This window comes from Mesoplodon densirostris, chromosome X (genome assembly GCF_025265405.1).
Source record: "Mesoplodon densirostris isolate mMesDen1 chromosome X, mMesDen1 primary haplotype, whole genome shotgun sequence".
Taxonomy (NCBI): domain Eukaryota; kingdom Metazoa; phylum Chordata; class Mammalia; order Artiodactyla; family Ziphiidae; genus Mesoplodon; species Mesoplodon densirostris.
Window position 1 is genome coordinate 42,634,790 of NC_082681.1, and position 15,690 is coordinate 42,650,479.

General features: G+C 42.7%; 2 protein-coding genes across 16 annotated transcripts in view; both read right to left on the reverse strand.

Moving 5' to 3' along the window:
* Positions 1–143, reverse strand: part of LOC132482213 (NACHT, LRR and PYD domains-containing protein 12-like) — a 48,840-nt gene extending 48,697 nt beyond the window's left edge. For 4 of the 6 annotated variants that reach the window (XM_060087352.1, XM_060087355.1, XM_060087346.1 and 1 more), the window contains exon 1: positions 100–133. The gene's annotated coding sequence lies outside the window, so the exon portion shown is untranslated. Of the gene's footprint in view, positions 1–99 lie in introns of all 6 variants that reach the window. The other 2 variants (XM_060087350.1, XM_060087347.1) reach the window with 2 other exon arrangements.
* A 4,537-nt stretch (positions 144–4,680) lies between these two features.
* Positions 4,681–15,690, reverse strand: part of MID2 (midline 2) — a 104,640-nt gene continuing 93,630 nt past the window's right edge. For 9 of the 10 annotated variants that reach the window (XM_060087227.1, XM_060087224.1, XM_060087222.1 and 6 more), the window contains 3 exons: positions 12,066–12,227; positions 10,171–10,378; positions 4,681–9,565 (listed from right to left, as the gene is read on the reverse strand). In XM_060087227.1, coding sequence (XP_059943210.1) covers positions 9,163–9,565; positions 10,171–10,378; positions 12,066–12,227 — 773 coding nt within the window. In that variant the 3' untranslated portion in view covers positions 4,681–9,162. Of the gene's footprint in view, positions 9,566–10,166; positions 10,379–12,065; positions 12,228–15,690 lie in introns of those variants that run through there. The other variant, XM_060087229.1, reaches the window with a different exon arrangement.

The window sequence follows — 15,690 nt, forward strand, 5'->3', positions numbered from 1 at the left end:
AACTCCCTCGGTTTCCTGCCCCTCCCAACGGAGTGTGCGCTGGGGGGCAGGGTGGTGCGGCGGGAGGCGTTTCTTGTTCTCGCTGAGAAAAGCGCTCACCTGGTTCCCAAAGCCAGTTTGCCCTTCCTCTCCTTCCAGCCAGAGGGAAGGGAGAGCCAAGGTCTTGGGGCGGAGAAGGGGGAATGACTCAGAGAGGAGGCGTCTCAGAGGGAGGGGCCGGCCTGGAAAGGGGGGGGGGCATTGGGGAGCGGGAGGGAAAGGGGAGGAAAAATGAGGATGGGAAAACCGCGGTGGGAGAGGTTTCGAGGGTGTCTAGCGCAGTCCTGGGAATCCTGCCTGGTCAACCCCGAATGCAGGAGCCACTAGGCTGGATCTTTTCCTAGGTGCTGGGCCCTGACTCCTTTACCCCGCGCCAAAGGCAGCCAGAGCCAAGACCCTTGCTAGCAACTACCGGGCAGCATGGAATCTTCTGGGCTGGGCAAGGGCACAGGAATTAACTCTTCGTGTCCTTTGGAGTCAATACTAGTAGTCTTTGCCTCATACTGTTGCTGGGAGAATTAAATTAGTTACTACATCTCAAGTGCTTAGAATAGTGTCAGGGACACTGTAAGCAATCAATCAGTGATAGCTCCTATTATTACAAAGGTGTTCATTTGTTGGTGGTCTGTGTCACCTCTAGATTGTGAGTCTCATGAGGGCAGAGACTACATATTTTCTTTATCACCGAACTACAGCACCTGACACAAAGCAACTATCAATCAATTATTTGTTGAGTTAATGAATAAATGGGTGATTGAATGATAACTTGGACTAGTGGCTATGCCAAGACCCTCTCTGCCACGTAAGGGGTGAGTTTGTGGAAGTTTGAGGAAGAAGGGCTATGATTGGGAAAGGGGGCACATAGGACTCCTGTTGATTGCTATATCAAGTGACCTGCTCTGCCCTTGGAAAATGGAATGTCTGGCAGTTTCCTACATGGACGACTGTCAGACAGCTGACCTGAAATTTGAAACTGAGCTGTGGCTAGCTACATCAGTATTTGCATCTTGTACCGTTAGTAAGTAAAGAAGGAAGTGGGAGAGGGCTGAAGTGGAAAACTCAAAAATAATGGGGGCAAATGTTAAGTGGGGGAGATTGGTGGGGGGAGCTCTGAATGAATCGAAGTGTGTATGGAGGAGCATAGTGACCCCAAAAGGAAATCTGATAGTGGTCCTAAAGTGACAGCAATGTTATCCACCTTTCTGTTCTAGTCATAGGGTTCCTGATGATCTGCCCTCATGTCCCAACATTCTTGGGGTAGGTATGCAGATTAGGCTCCTACCACTACATTCACTAAACTTGCATTTATGGAAATTAATACTGTTAGAGCTAGAAGGGACCTTAGAAATTACTCATACATTTCAATTCAGAGTTGAAAAACTAAGAGCCAGAAATGGATAGCAAAGGACTTGGGCTTTGGGATTCTCTGGCCTTGGTACTGAATCTTTCAGGGCCTGAATTTGTTGTGTGTCCCATTATTCCTTTAATTCCTGCCCCACCCTATCCCAAACCCCAAAGAGACTGAATGGAAGGACATAAATAGAAGGTCAGCAGAAGGGAGGGAGAAAGGAAGTTCCTCAACAGACTCTTACTTTACTTCCTTTTTTCCCCCTCCAGGGAAGGTACCTGGGCCTTCAGCTAACTGCTTTAGAACAACAGCTCCACCACGGTACCCTGGAAAATGCATTATCCACATAAACCCCGCAGGCAAAGCCTTGAACCACAGCTAATCTGAGTCTTGGCAAAATGCCTGTGACCCTCCCAGAGAACAAGAAGATAGGAGGCTTGCAAGAAGTTGCTTCAGGGCCATCTCCCACTCACCTCTGTATCTCTCCTCTCCCCTGGGAAACTGTCAAGAGACAGTTTTTCATCGCCTCCCACCTGCTGAGATCTGATGAGATAAGAGTCTTCCTGACTCATCCCGCTCAGAAGAGAGCTACAGAATATAAAGTCATTTAGTTGCAGTCTAGAATTGGCTTCAGAGCAACTGGATGTCCCATAACTACCATTGCAGTCCTCTGGCCCCCCATTTTTTTTTTTTTTTTTTTTTTTTTTTTGTGGTACGCGGGCCTCTCACTGTTGCGGCCTCTCCCATCGCAGAGCACAGGCTCCAGACGTGCAGGCTCAGCAGCCATGGCTCACGGGCCCAGCCGCTCCGTGGCATGTGGGATCTTCCCGGACCAGGGCACGATCCCGCGTCCCCTGCATCGGCAGGTGGACTCTCAACCACTGCACCACCACGGAAGCCCCAGTGTAATTCTTTTGGTGCTTGGGATATGAACCACTAGGAGCAGGAATCTTTGACTACTTTTCCTTTCACTAATAAAATAAAAAACTGTTTGACTCTGAACGTGATTCATTGCATCTTTACCTGCTAAATGAGTTAGGCCTTGGACTCGCCTTGCCTTGTGTACTTGCTGCTTGCTGTGAATTTCACATTTCTGGTATATCACAGCACCCTCCCTTATCACTGAGGGAGTTGAGCTGAACAAAAAGATATGTACATCATAATGGCCTTTTCCTGCCACTGTACATCGGGAGAATCAGCCCAAATTCCATGTTTCTGGGACTTCCAATCTGGCGGGAGGAGTAGCAGATCCTCTTTGCCATCTAAGCACAAGTAGAGTGGGCATTTACATTCTGTTATTTGAAAGACTCCTTTTAGCCCAAAATATGTTCCCAACAGGCTTGCCAGAGCATTGTTGGCTGACCCTTTCCAAACATGAAAATCTGAAGCTTGCCCCACCGCAGTCACCCCTAGGTTAGACAACAAAAGCATTGCCCCCGGAAGGTCCTTGTTAACATTTTCTTGTTTTCTGAGAAGGAAGGAAGTGGTAGAGTGAGGAGTTGGTAGAGATGTGAATTTTTTTTTTTTTTTGGCTGTGTTGGGTCTTCGTTGGTGCACGTGGGCTTCTCATTGTGGTGGCTTCTCTTGTGGAGCACGGGCTCTAGAGTGCAGGCTCGGTAGTTGTGGCGTACGGGCTTAGTTGCTCTGCGGCACGTGGGATCTTCCCAGACGAGTGATCGAACCCGTGTCCCCTGCATTGGCAGGTGGATTCTTAACCACTGCGCCACCAGGGAAGTCTGAGATGTGAATTTTGCCCATGCCCTTCCATTTACACATTACTGATGGCTACTATATTAATTTTTCCCTTTGAAAGAGACTGGCCATAAAGAACAATAGCCTGTTGACCAAGAGGGAGTTGTGGGAATGCTGGACCAGAGATACATGCCTGAGAGGAATTATATGAGTGGTGGTGTGGAGTTCACCTAAGACAAACCTCACAATATATGAGGCGGCCCATTTGTCATTCTGCTTATCAGGTTCTTATTCTATTCAACCAGCACTTACCAAGTATCTCCTATGTACAGGGCTGGTAAGAGCTTCCACTCTCACCCCTGCGTCTCCAATAACGGCTTCGTTTTTCAGCTACCACTAGTAACTCTAATTCAGAGATTGAAAATTATTGGGGAAGAATTATTGAGTTGCGTACCCCACCAGATTATAAAGTCACGAATACTTCTTAATATGTCCCCGCAGATATGAGTAGAGTCCTTGGAACATAAATAAGTGCCTCGTGAATGACCAGGCCAGACCTATCACAACTGTAACTTGTGTATGATGCTCAACAGTTATAGGAAGACCACCTTGGTCCTAACCCTAACCCCTAGAAATTCGCAGTGAGGGAGAGTCATTCTCATTAGCTATCATGCTATATACATTTCCAGTATCCATGTAACAACCTATCTGGCCTCCATTACTCCCAATCTTTGTAACACACCACCTCGCCCCTACCTACAGGCTCAGCTTCACTGAGACTCTAGGACCAATCGTATTTCTAGGAAGGGGAATATAAAGAACTCCATGTCTGCTCTGGCCTGGCACATTAAGATGGAGCCAGCGTTTCCAAACATCACATCCCCCAAAACGTATAAACTCTTAGCTGTGGGTAATAGCCCCATATTCAGCTTCTGCATGGGCTGCTGTTCTCCAGATGGGCCACTAACACCTGAAATTCCAACTTTTTGTCTTTTATATTTTAACCCTCTTGCCTTTGGGCTCTAGTTCCTAGTCGCTTTGCTAGCTGCCACCCTTGACTGGCCTGCTTTGCTTCACATTGCATGCCCCCTTTAGTAACTCTGATTAAAGTATGTCCAAGCCCAGCTCGGGGGTGGGGGGGTGGATCTCCTAACCCTCCCAGGCTCCTCCTACAGGCCAGATGTTTAACAGCAAGTCAGCTTACATCTGGCCCTATCCTGACTTTAACCACTAGGTTCCAGCACTGGGATTTTCTTTGTTCTTCCTTAATTCCCACCTTCTGGCCCAATCACTGAAACTGAATGTGCCGTGTTTTCTTGGGCCTTATACCTTCATTTCTTTAGTCTTCCTGACTGTATCTTGCTCCTGAAACCAAAGTCTTCATGATTGGATCTCGATTTCCAGATGCTCTGGATCCTCCCTGCCCAAATCTCTACCCACTACATAATTAATTTCCCCTAAGTCATTTAGACAATTCCAGTAACTCATGACCTTTTTCCTTTTAATCTTCCCCCAATTCAAACTCCAGTGAGAGACAATCAAGAACTCATGAATACATATATATTTATTTAATTCATAATATAGCATTTTGAATGGGCTGGGATATTTTAGAGGGATGAGGCTGTGTAATCCACAGATGCTCAGATTTCTGTCACTAGGTGAGACACTATTGGTCCAGAGCTCCCAGTACAAACAAGCCTGGGATCAAATATTTGATAAAAAATAGTCCAATAGTCTAATAAATATTCTAGCCGACAACAACATAGCGTATGTCTGAAGCTGGCAGACCAGACTGTAAAAGGCAGTTTCACCTGACCTAACGGCGGTCAACCTGGCCAACCTGTAATACACACAAGTACAGCCCAATGGCTCTGAGGCTGCAGTTGGCTTCAGGAATTAAAATAAGTGTGGGAGTAGTTCTCATCTGTCAGCCTCACATTCTCCATTCTGTAGAAGAAAGGGTATCAAACATTTGCACTTATCAAAAAGTCCATCTGTGGATTGCTCCAACCAGGTAGTCATATATAAATATGTAAACCATGGAAGCTTAGAAAATTCACCTAGCGTATTTTAGCCGAAAAGAACATAGAAGTGATTTTGCTGCAATTTGAAATTCACTGCATCCAAAGTTTACACAATGGAATTGCATGATAAAAATACATACAGACGCAGTTACTCTTACTTACAAGTAGCCAGAACTCCAATGTGGCATTAAAGTTTTTTTTCATATTCTCAAAACATGTTTAACTTTATTGTTGATTATTTTTGTGCTTTCTTCAATAAGACGATATAAAAAGTGAAAATAAGCATAAACTGAAGACAGAAAGAATAATGTGCTGGCAGAAAGGATTGTAGGAGAACAGACTGAGGAGAGCAACAGTGAAAACTTATGGAGTCTCCTTCCTTGAAGATGTTAAATACAGGTCCTATTCCCTTTGTCCAAGTGGGTTTAGCTAGAGGTAGTCAATGACTTCTCTTAAGGTACCTGGCATTGACAGTATTCTATGAAAGTCTTAAGTTTACTGAAGTATCTGGGACTCACCACACCCCCACTGAATACTTTGCCACCATGTTTTTTCTTGGAAAGCACTTTTTATTATTTGGCTCAGAAACTTCATTGCTTACCCCAAACCCAGTTTATTTTCCTACTTTATTCAGTAGACTTAGCTCTGAGTGATTTGGGGCTATGACCAAAACTTAAATCCACATTCAAAGTTTGAAAAGACTGAAAAGTTACTGAAAAGAATGGTGCCACATGCTCCAGACAATCCCCCAAGTCAACTTCCAAAAGAGCTTTTGAGGAAGACAATACTCATTTATATGTATGAGACCTAGGACATTTGCAAAATAATATCAATACAGCCCAAATGGAGAAGTAGCCAAGCATTTCTGCCCGGAAAACAACAAACACTAATATGGATATCAGAGTACAACAGGGAAACTTTGATTATTCATTTGTTCACTCATACATTCATGCAATTAACATTAGCCAGGCAACTACTCTGTTCCACACCCTATGTCAGGTGTTGAAAATACAACAACAAAACCAAAAGACACAGCCTTTGCCCTCAAGGTATTCACAGTCTAGTGAGGAAGACGATTCTTATATGTTAAACCTTTGTGTGCATCAGAATTACCTGGGGGAGCTTGTTAAAGGTGTAAAATTCCACTTATGTGCCCAGACGTTTTAATTAAGAAGATCGAGGGTGAGGTCTAGGAATCAATTGTTTTAACAAACACCAAAAATGATTCTAACATGGTCTGAGGACCACACTTTGAAAAACACTGCTATACAATGTGATTATTGCTGAGAGGGGTTAGTGCTCAGGGTGCCATGGGAGCTCCGAAGAGGAGAACATAACCCAGCCTAGGGTTTCAGGAGTTAATCTAGTCGAGCGGGGCAGAAGTGGGGAAAGCAAGTCCAGGCTAGAGTCAAAAGTAGGTTGGAGAAACTGAAGCTTTGTCTCAGGGCACTAAAATCTAAAAGGCACAAAAAATGAATGGCATGGGAGTCCCAAGGCCAAGGTAAAGAAAATCGGACTGGGGTGAAGGTGAAGTGTTCTGCACTTACAGCATTTTCACACTATTCCCTTAATTTAAGAACAATTCCTACTGTTTACTCTGGGCATCAAAATTGTTACTAATGTCTCTATTCCAGGCCCAGAGAACAACTTGTGTAATTCGATAAGCTTGGCTGGAGTAATCAGTGTGAGGGGGAAGGTGGCAAAAGATGAAGCTGGGAAAGCAAATAGGGACTTGAAAAGCCAAAGTGGGTAACTGGGACTTTCTACTGAATGCTATGGGAGCCAGTGAAAGATTTTATGAAGGGGTTAAAATCACCTGTTTTGTTTAAGAATTTGGAGACAGGCCCTAGAGGAGAGACTTAGGGTGACTTAGAAATGACAGACATCCATTTTAAAGCACTGCTACACTGTACTGGGCCTGGGGCTGAGTGGAGGAAATTAATATTTGTTGCATACTTAACTAAATGCCATGCTTAATAGTTAAGTATGCCATACTAATGCCATACTTAACTAAATGCCGGTGTGTGCTAAGCAGTTTCCATGTGCTATCTTTTTTCATCTTTGCAACAGCCTTGTGAGGTAGGTATTATTGTACAGAAGAGGAAACAGCGGCTCAGAGAAGTGAAGTACTTGCCCTGGGTCACACAGCTAGTAAATGGCAGAGGAAATGGATTATTTTAGTCTGAAGGCTATGATGAGCTTTCCATCACAGCAAGCTGTTTCCCATCACTGCTGAATCTTACCGAGGTTGTTCATTTCCTGATTAGCAGGAAGTACGTGTAGGGTTTTTAAAACCAAAAAAACTGACTTTGCCACTAGATAGGTAAGTTTGAGCCTGCCATCTGTAGCTGCATCAGTCTTGCTTTCCATCTTAGGTGTACAGACAATACGAAACTGTTTCTTAGGGGATTTGTATAGATACTTTGTCTCTCCTACAGAATAATAAGCCATTTGACAGCAGGGGCTGTGGATTATCAGTAGGTCAGCTTCAGCGTGGTACCTGGCATCTAATAGTTGGTTGAATGAATTAATGAATGAACGTCCACCAAGGCTGTGGAAAGGAAGAGGGGGTGAAGTTTTGGCATTGTTTCAAGGCTCCGATCTGGGGACATGTTACAACTAACACGTTGTGCAACCACAATATTTTCACGACTCCCAAGAAGTAGACTCCTTAAAGCCGACTCAGCTCCTGAAAGGAGAAAGCTCTGGTGCTGACACTCCCAATCCCAGCAGCGGAACTGACAGAAGCACAGACCAGAAAGCTTGATTCCCTTCCATGATAGTGATAAGGACTGGGTTGAAGCTTACATCCGCATTTGCCATAAAGGGTTGGCTACGCAAGTGAATAGTGTAAATAAGATTGCGGGAAGAATGATTATTTAACCTGTTTAAGAAAACAAACTATTCTCAGGCATTCTTAAGCACTTCAGAAGTGTTTTATCTGAAAATATAAGTACATTTATATGCAAATAGTTGTTGCATCTACAACACTCCATTCTTACTGATTAAGTAAATAAAGAGGGTTCCTAATGAACCTCCATTATGCAACTCTTTTTTTAAGCCTAATTCTAGTAACTGTATGTACTTGAGAGTAAGAAAACTGTACTTCTTTGAAATATTCTGTGACAGAATTTTTAAGAATTCGGACAAACCTCCTCCATTAGGTAGCATCGATGAGACTGTGCTACATATAACACATCTACCTGGATCAATTTTCTATCCAGCAATAGCATCTCTCATGCAATCTTGTCTCCCTATCTCTCCTGATCCAACCTAGAGCTCTTCCCAGCATCTATGTCATTATTGCATGTGCATGTGTGTGTGTGACAGGAGGGAGGAAGGGAGGGATGAATGGCGGGAGGGGAGAAATGTTGACTGATTTTGATGTTCCCTTTAGGGGACAAAAATGGATGGTATAATTTATTTTCCCTTCCAGTATATTTCTCACGCAAATGACTAAATTAAAAAGTTTATTATGTATATATAATTATAAAATGAATATATAATATATATTATTTATTCATTTTATATATATATTATATATACACAGACATGTTTTCTTTATAATAAATCCTTGATTGTAGGTTTTCTCATAAAAAGCTACACATAATATGGGATCATTTGACACTTCAAAATTCTACTTGGCCTAACTGGCCAGTACTAGCAAGGCTGACACACCCCTGCTTTCCGGCTGGCTAGCCCCTTGTTCAGAGCATCCTTCTACATTATTTACCTACAAAGACCCTAATTCCTTCCAATATCATTTATACTCCTAAATCACTGGGAATTTTTAATTCTCCAATGACAAGAGAAGCATTCTTCAAATTTCTTGTCCAATGGCTTGAACCCAGACTACTCAGATAATTTGTTCTGAGAAACTCAATACATTAATTCAAATACAAGCTTTAATGCACACAAATTAAATCTATAATATCTAGTTATTTTGGATGCTTCAAATGAACTTTATTTTTGTATCTTGTATATTGGACACTAACTGAGGTTTAGGAGGGGAAGAACTGCTGAACTGGAGAGCCAGTGAATTATACGCTCTCTTGAAACTTAATGGCAAGCTTTCATCCCAGAAACATAAGGGGATTCTTGAGGCCTGCAGTTGCATTCCTGCCGCTCGGGGTAATCAATAAAATCTGGGGCAGGCAAGCCAGACAGGATCATCAGGGATTTGTTCCAGATTGTGAATGTTGGACAAACTGGAAGAATGAAGGTCACATCAAAAGTATGAAGATGGAGAGAGTTAGCTGGGTCATAGAAAGACAGCATGTTGTTGTCATAATCCAGAAGGACACCCAGACGCTTCAACTGTGGTGGCACATCCACCAGCATTTCCTTGTTGTTATGTCTGACTACGAAGTTACTATTGCATCGAGAGAAGACCCATGAGGAGGCGTTCTTGCCAATCCATTCATTCTTGGGAGCTGATTTGTAGGCAATGCCAATTGCATACCTGTGAGGCAGTAGAAAGGAGAGAGAAATAAACATTTATTAATTATCTGAGTTATGCTAGACACCGTACAGGATATCTAAGAAATAGAATACATGTTTCTTCTTTAAATAGTTTACAGTTAGATTCATAATACTGACAGCACTAGAGCTTTTTTTTTTTTTTTTTTTTTTTTTTTTTTTGCGGTACGCGGGCCTCTCACCGCTGTGGCCTCTCCTGTTGTGGAGCACAGGCTCCGGACGCGCAGGCTCAGCAGCCATGGCTCACGGGCCCAGCCGCTCCGCGGCACGTGGGATCTTCCCGGACCGGGGCACAAACCCGTGTCCCCTGCATCGGCAGGCGGACTCTCAACCACTGCACCACCAGGGAAGCCCATCACTAGAGCTTTAAAAAAAGTTAGCAATTAGAGTGCTGTAACTTTCAACTCCTAGCTCAGTATATTTTCCCTCATTTTATTTTTTAAAAACTGGCAAATTTTTCTAGCAGTCGTTTTCATCACATGCTTTTTAACCTTGACTTACTGGTATTATGTTTGTGCTATAGAACTGAATCTCCCAGGAACCTAACAACAGGGGAGAGAGGAGAAAAGAAAAGTGGGATCCACTTACCATGTTGAGGAACCCATGACCACCTCCCAGTAGTGGCAGCCACTGTCAATGAATATATTTCCTGCTGCCCCATAGCATCCTGTGCCACTAAACCTCTCTGGGGTATGGCTCTTCTTCAGAGAGCTTTCATCCTTCTCCATCTGCAGTCCATCATTGGAGATCTTCAACTTCTTGTGAGTCATTTTGGGATCCAGTTTAAAGGGTTGGCCTGAAAAAAGTAGAAAAAAGAAAATGCATGAGGAAGTATTTAAGAATTCTATCTTTGTCCTCCAGGACCATCACTATCAGAGGAGCCTTGACAAGGTGATCATTCTTTTTTTTTTTTTTTTTTGTGGTATGCGGGCCTCTCACTGTTGTGGCCTCCCCCGTTGCGGAGCACAGGCTCCGGACGCGCAGGCTCCGGACGCGCAGGCTCAGCGGCCATGGCTCACGGGCCCAGCCGCTCCGCGGCATATGGGATCCTCCCAGACCGGGGCACGAACCCGTATCCCCTGCATCGGCAGGCGGACTCTCAACCACTTGCGCCACCAGGGAGGCCCAAGGTGATCATTCTTGAGTCAGTGAAAGTTGACTGGTGTTTGGATTATATTAAGGAAGCAGGCCAGAAGCCACTGTTTTCAATAAAATAAAAATAAGCTGTCCCCCCTTCACAGACTATCAAGTTAAAAGGAGGCTCTCAGGGTCTCATGTCCTCAAATAAGTTTTGTACTTTGCTTTATTTCAGTGGGTGGTTTGGGCTTTGAGCAGATTTTAGGGGAAGGAGTATTTGAGGTGAGACAAAGTGAGGGAATAGACGAGATAACTGCTGCTTGGTGGCAGAACAAAAAAACCTGAGAATAACTCAACTACAGGACAAATTGTTTGCCCTCTAACTACTGGGATGTAAATAACACATAATTAGGTAACTTTGTTAGAGTGACTTTTGCATCATCAATAATTAGAAAAAATATTTGTTGTGCAGGATCATTCACAACAAAATATTCCTTACAGTCATAGACAAAATCAGTTAGTAACTAGAAGCCAACAGCTGGGTATGGCAAGAGCTGTATAACACAAAACGCGTCTGGCAGACACCGTTGGCGAACATAACACCCACCCCCTAAGTTTTCTCTCTTACCTGCTTTTACTATAGAGGTCAGAAAAGCTAAATACTCAAGCTCCTAGCCTCCCTCGCTGCTAGGGTTGACTAAGAAGATGGAAGCACAAGTCAGAGAGGATGGAGGAAACTTCTAGGAAAGTGTCTGCTTTCTTGATGAAAGGGACAGCCATCACGTGTACCAACACTTTCCCCCTTCTTTCTATCTTGAAAGGAAATATGACGTCTAGAGGTTGCAGTGGCCATGTTGTGACCATGTGACAATAAGCCAACACACAAAAGGAGAAGGAGCCTGGGTCTCTTACGACATCACAGAACTGCTGCACCATCCCTGAACCGCCTAACCTTCGAGCTTCTTGCTACGCGAAAGAGAGAGAAAAACACTATTTGTTTAAGCTGCTAAAAAATACTATTTGTTAAGCTAAATTAGTTGGATTTTTCGGTCACTTTCAGTCAAAAGCATTCCTAGCAGGTATGGCTTCTCAGCAGGATTTTACCAGATTATCACAAACAGTACTCTTTTACTCAATTGTCCCCAAAGCATGGAGACAGAGTGCAGAGAAAAACTCTTCACTAACATCCTCCCAAGCCACCAGCTGTTTTATGTGTATCTCTGTGTCCACGTACCTCCCAAGGACACAAACAAACCCCCTGTCCAAAGCACAGACTCCAACAGTACAGCTCCTCTACCCAGTGCCACTGCCCTCTTACACTGCTGTGGGTGCCAGTGTCAGGCTAAGTGTACTTGCTGGCACGGAGTGCAAAACTGCTCTCTCCTTTTGGAATCACCACAACGTACTGTTTGTTTTGAGTCGGGTAGGCTCACTGTTCCGGCTGCCTGCTTGGTTTATGGCTTTAACAATGAAGATGTAGCGTGTCCCACTCTGAAGTCCATGAACTGTGTAATGGTTCTGTTTGATGTTGGGCACAATCATCCAGCTATCCACGGAATTATACAGGCCTGTAACGTGGGGAAAGCAAGGATGTTAAGGTAATAGAGGCAGGATGATGAGAAGCACACTGAAACTTCATCATAAGCCCCGCCCCCAAAAGTGAATTTCATTCTGTTTTCTTTTGAGTCGTGGAAGACATAGTGAGATGAACCTCCTCTGCTTCTTTTGTCCCACGGAGCTAAGCTTATGCCAGGCTCCTTGCTTCTGGTAACTGAATGTAACCACCAGTGAAAGTTAGGTTACTCCAATTTGCTGCCAAATAATACAGGAAAACTTCTATACAAAATCACAGAATCATCTATTTTATGGAGTCTCTAGGTCTTTACCCCAAAGGTCCAGTCCTCTGAGATCTGAGTCTGACCTCGAGTGGGTGGAGCAGAGCACAGTAACATGGAATCTCAGAGCCAAAAGGACAACTAGGCACTATATTTCCCTCATTTTACAAATAGGAAACTAAGACAGAGAGAAGAAAAGTGACTTGCCCAAGGCCACAGATAGCTGGGGATGGTGCTGAGAGTAGAACTCTGGTCTCTTTAATCCTAGTCTAGGGTTCTCTCCACTACATCACAATTCACGGAGCAAACAGTAATGTTCCTTAGTCTCTGCAAGGTAGTGAAGCTTTCAGGGCTTATGATTCAACTCTCCCACACCATCCTCACCCTTACTTCCAATCTTGGTGGGCTCCAAGGTGTCATAGGGAAGCCAAGGAGATGACATAACAGTCAAAGCAGAATATCATCTCCTCACTTGACACTACCCAGTTTTACCCCTTCCTGGTTCTGATTCCAATACTCATTTGAGGTTGGGTGGTCCAGGAACACATTGTTGTCTGGAATCTCCTTCCCTCCCAAGTAGGGAAAGGGATCAGAGATCTACGTTTCTGCATTTGAAACTCTTTAGACCATAAACATTGACTTAAACAGAGAAAATGTACATAATTAAAAACATGTATTTGGCTAACTTTTAGTAAAAGAGGGATCGGCATTCTAGCTTGTGAATTTAGACTTATCTCTTCTGTTATCTGCTTTTCAGTCAGGTTACCACTTTTTAACCATAATTCTACCAGAGGATAGAAAAGAAAGGGAAGGGAAAATGAGTGGTGAATGTAGTCATTTCTATGCAGCTCTAGCAAAGGATTTAGTGAGGTTAAAAACCGGAAATAATAATAAGTGATTTGAAAGAGATATGATCAGAAGGGTTTTATAATTAATTAGGGGAGCGGTAGAAGAAGTCTAAATTAAAACTAGAAGAAGAAGCATAATGGGGTGCAAACAGATATGCTATAGAAAGAAGAATAATTGGTGGTGATGTTCAGTGATTCTCATGAAAAGACACAAGGATAAGGGCCAGGAAAAATGTTTGAGGGCTTGGCTGCCTATGTATCAATGCACAGTATGAATCATAAACTGCACATTAAATTTTAATACTAAGAGGGAAATATATGATCTTCCAGATATACTGCTAACAATACAAAACCAAAACAGACTTCACAATGAAGTACTATGCAGCTATAAAAAAGAAGGTGGAAGATCTCTATGAACTGATAATGGAGTGATTTCCAAGATATACTGTTAATTTAAAAAAGAAAATTGCAAAAGAGTTTATGTAGTATGCCACCTCTTTTTTTTTTTGCGAGAAAGAAAGGCAAATAAGAAAACATACATATATTTGCTTAGATTTACAAAACAATAATAACAAGAAGAAGGAAAAACCAGAAAATAATGAAGCTGGTTGCCTACAGGGGTGGAGGTGGGGGTAGAAAATGACAAGGATACAGGAGAGAATGACACGTCTCTGAGTACACCTTTTTTGTATAGATTCCCCTTTTGGAAACATTGTTGTTTTACAAGTTCAAAAAATTTAAATGCTGTCAATATGAATGGGAAGAGTGGGGTCTAAAACTGAAGGCAAACCGAAACAAATGAAGCCACCTGCATTTCAAATGTAAACAATCACAGCAAAGGGCAAGAGGAGAACTGTAAACAAATCCTCACTATTGTTTGTGTTTGCAGTGGGATGGGCAAGGCCATTCTGAAACTATTTCAGATACGTTATTGAGCAAATGAGTATCCATGTTGATGTTGCTGGGAGCCAGCCTTCTCATTGTGGAAGTAGGAACATACAAATATGAAATGGGGGAAGGTAAGAAAGAACCTGTGGGGATGGACTGGAATTGGAGATATTGGTATAAACTCATGATTTCTAAAATATGTATTTGTATGTGTATGTGCATATATATTGCACATATGTTAAGTATGTGTGTACGCATATTATGTGTGAATATGTATATGTACATGGGTGTATGTGTGTACTTCTAGTACCCAGGTTTTGGTCTGTAATAACATTCTCCTACTAAAAGGGACCAGGGTTCCTCGGAAAAACGGCTGACTTCAGGGCTGGGGCAGGATATGGTCAAAATGAGCGTACAACCTTTTGTTATGCTGAAAAGTAAGGAAGCACTGGAGAAAATGATGGAAGACTATAAGGACCCAGGAGTCAGCTTAAAAGGCTCCCACTGGCTAAATTTGGGCAATCTGAGCACCAAAATAAATAAGGGCAGTAAAGAATTATAAACCATTGAAAAAAGAGAATTCATAAGTCCCTACTGAGAAGTAAAAACAAATAATAAATAAACAAATGAAGGATGAGACTTTTGCTTAAAGTAGGATGCAGAGCGGCAACTTGTAAATGTGGAAGGGGATGCTCAGTTGGAAGATCGTTATTCTGCCATCATCAGAGTAAAGACTGGATCAGGTGAGAATTATTGATTGATGCTAAAACAGGGATAGGGTGGGATGGGTTTGATGAGGAAGCAGGATATTTTCATGGTCTTAAAGTATCATGGCACAGATTGCTTATTAGTTGCAAAAGGAAAAATAGTAACTATGCAAAGAAGAAATCAGGCAACACCTTTGATCAAGTGATCAAAATTAGCATCACCAATGAAGGGCAAGTACACATCATGTGTCTCCAGTTGTGACCTCCTAAGGAGAACACGTCTCTTATGTAGCCTTCCAGCCATAAATGTGTAACCTGAATATAATCGTGAGGAAACATCAGACAAACTCAAAATGAGGAACAGCATAATAAACAAATTAAAAGGGCACTTTAAAAAATATCAGTGTCATTAAAGACAAAGAAAGGCTGAGAAAATGTTCCAGATTAAAGGATGCTAGAAATATGACAATTAAGTCCAATGCCTGATCCTAGACTATATGGGACAACACTGGGTCCTTAATATGTCATAAGGTATATTATTGGGTCAACCGTCAAGACTGGAATATGAATGGTGGATTAGTTAAAAGTACTGCATCAACGTCGTACCTCTTAAAGTTGCTAACCGTACTGTGGATACATAAGAGAATTTTTTTATTCTTAGGAAACACATGCTGAAGGATTTAGGGGTGAAGGGCCATAATGTATGCCAATTACTCTCGAATGGTTCAGAAAAAATGGACAGAAACAGAGAAT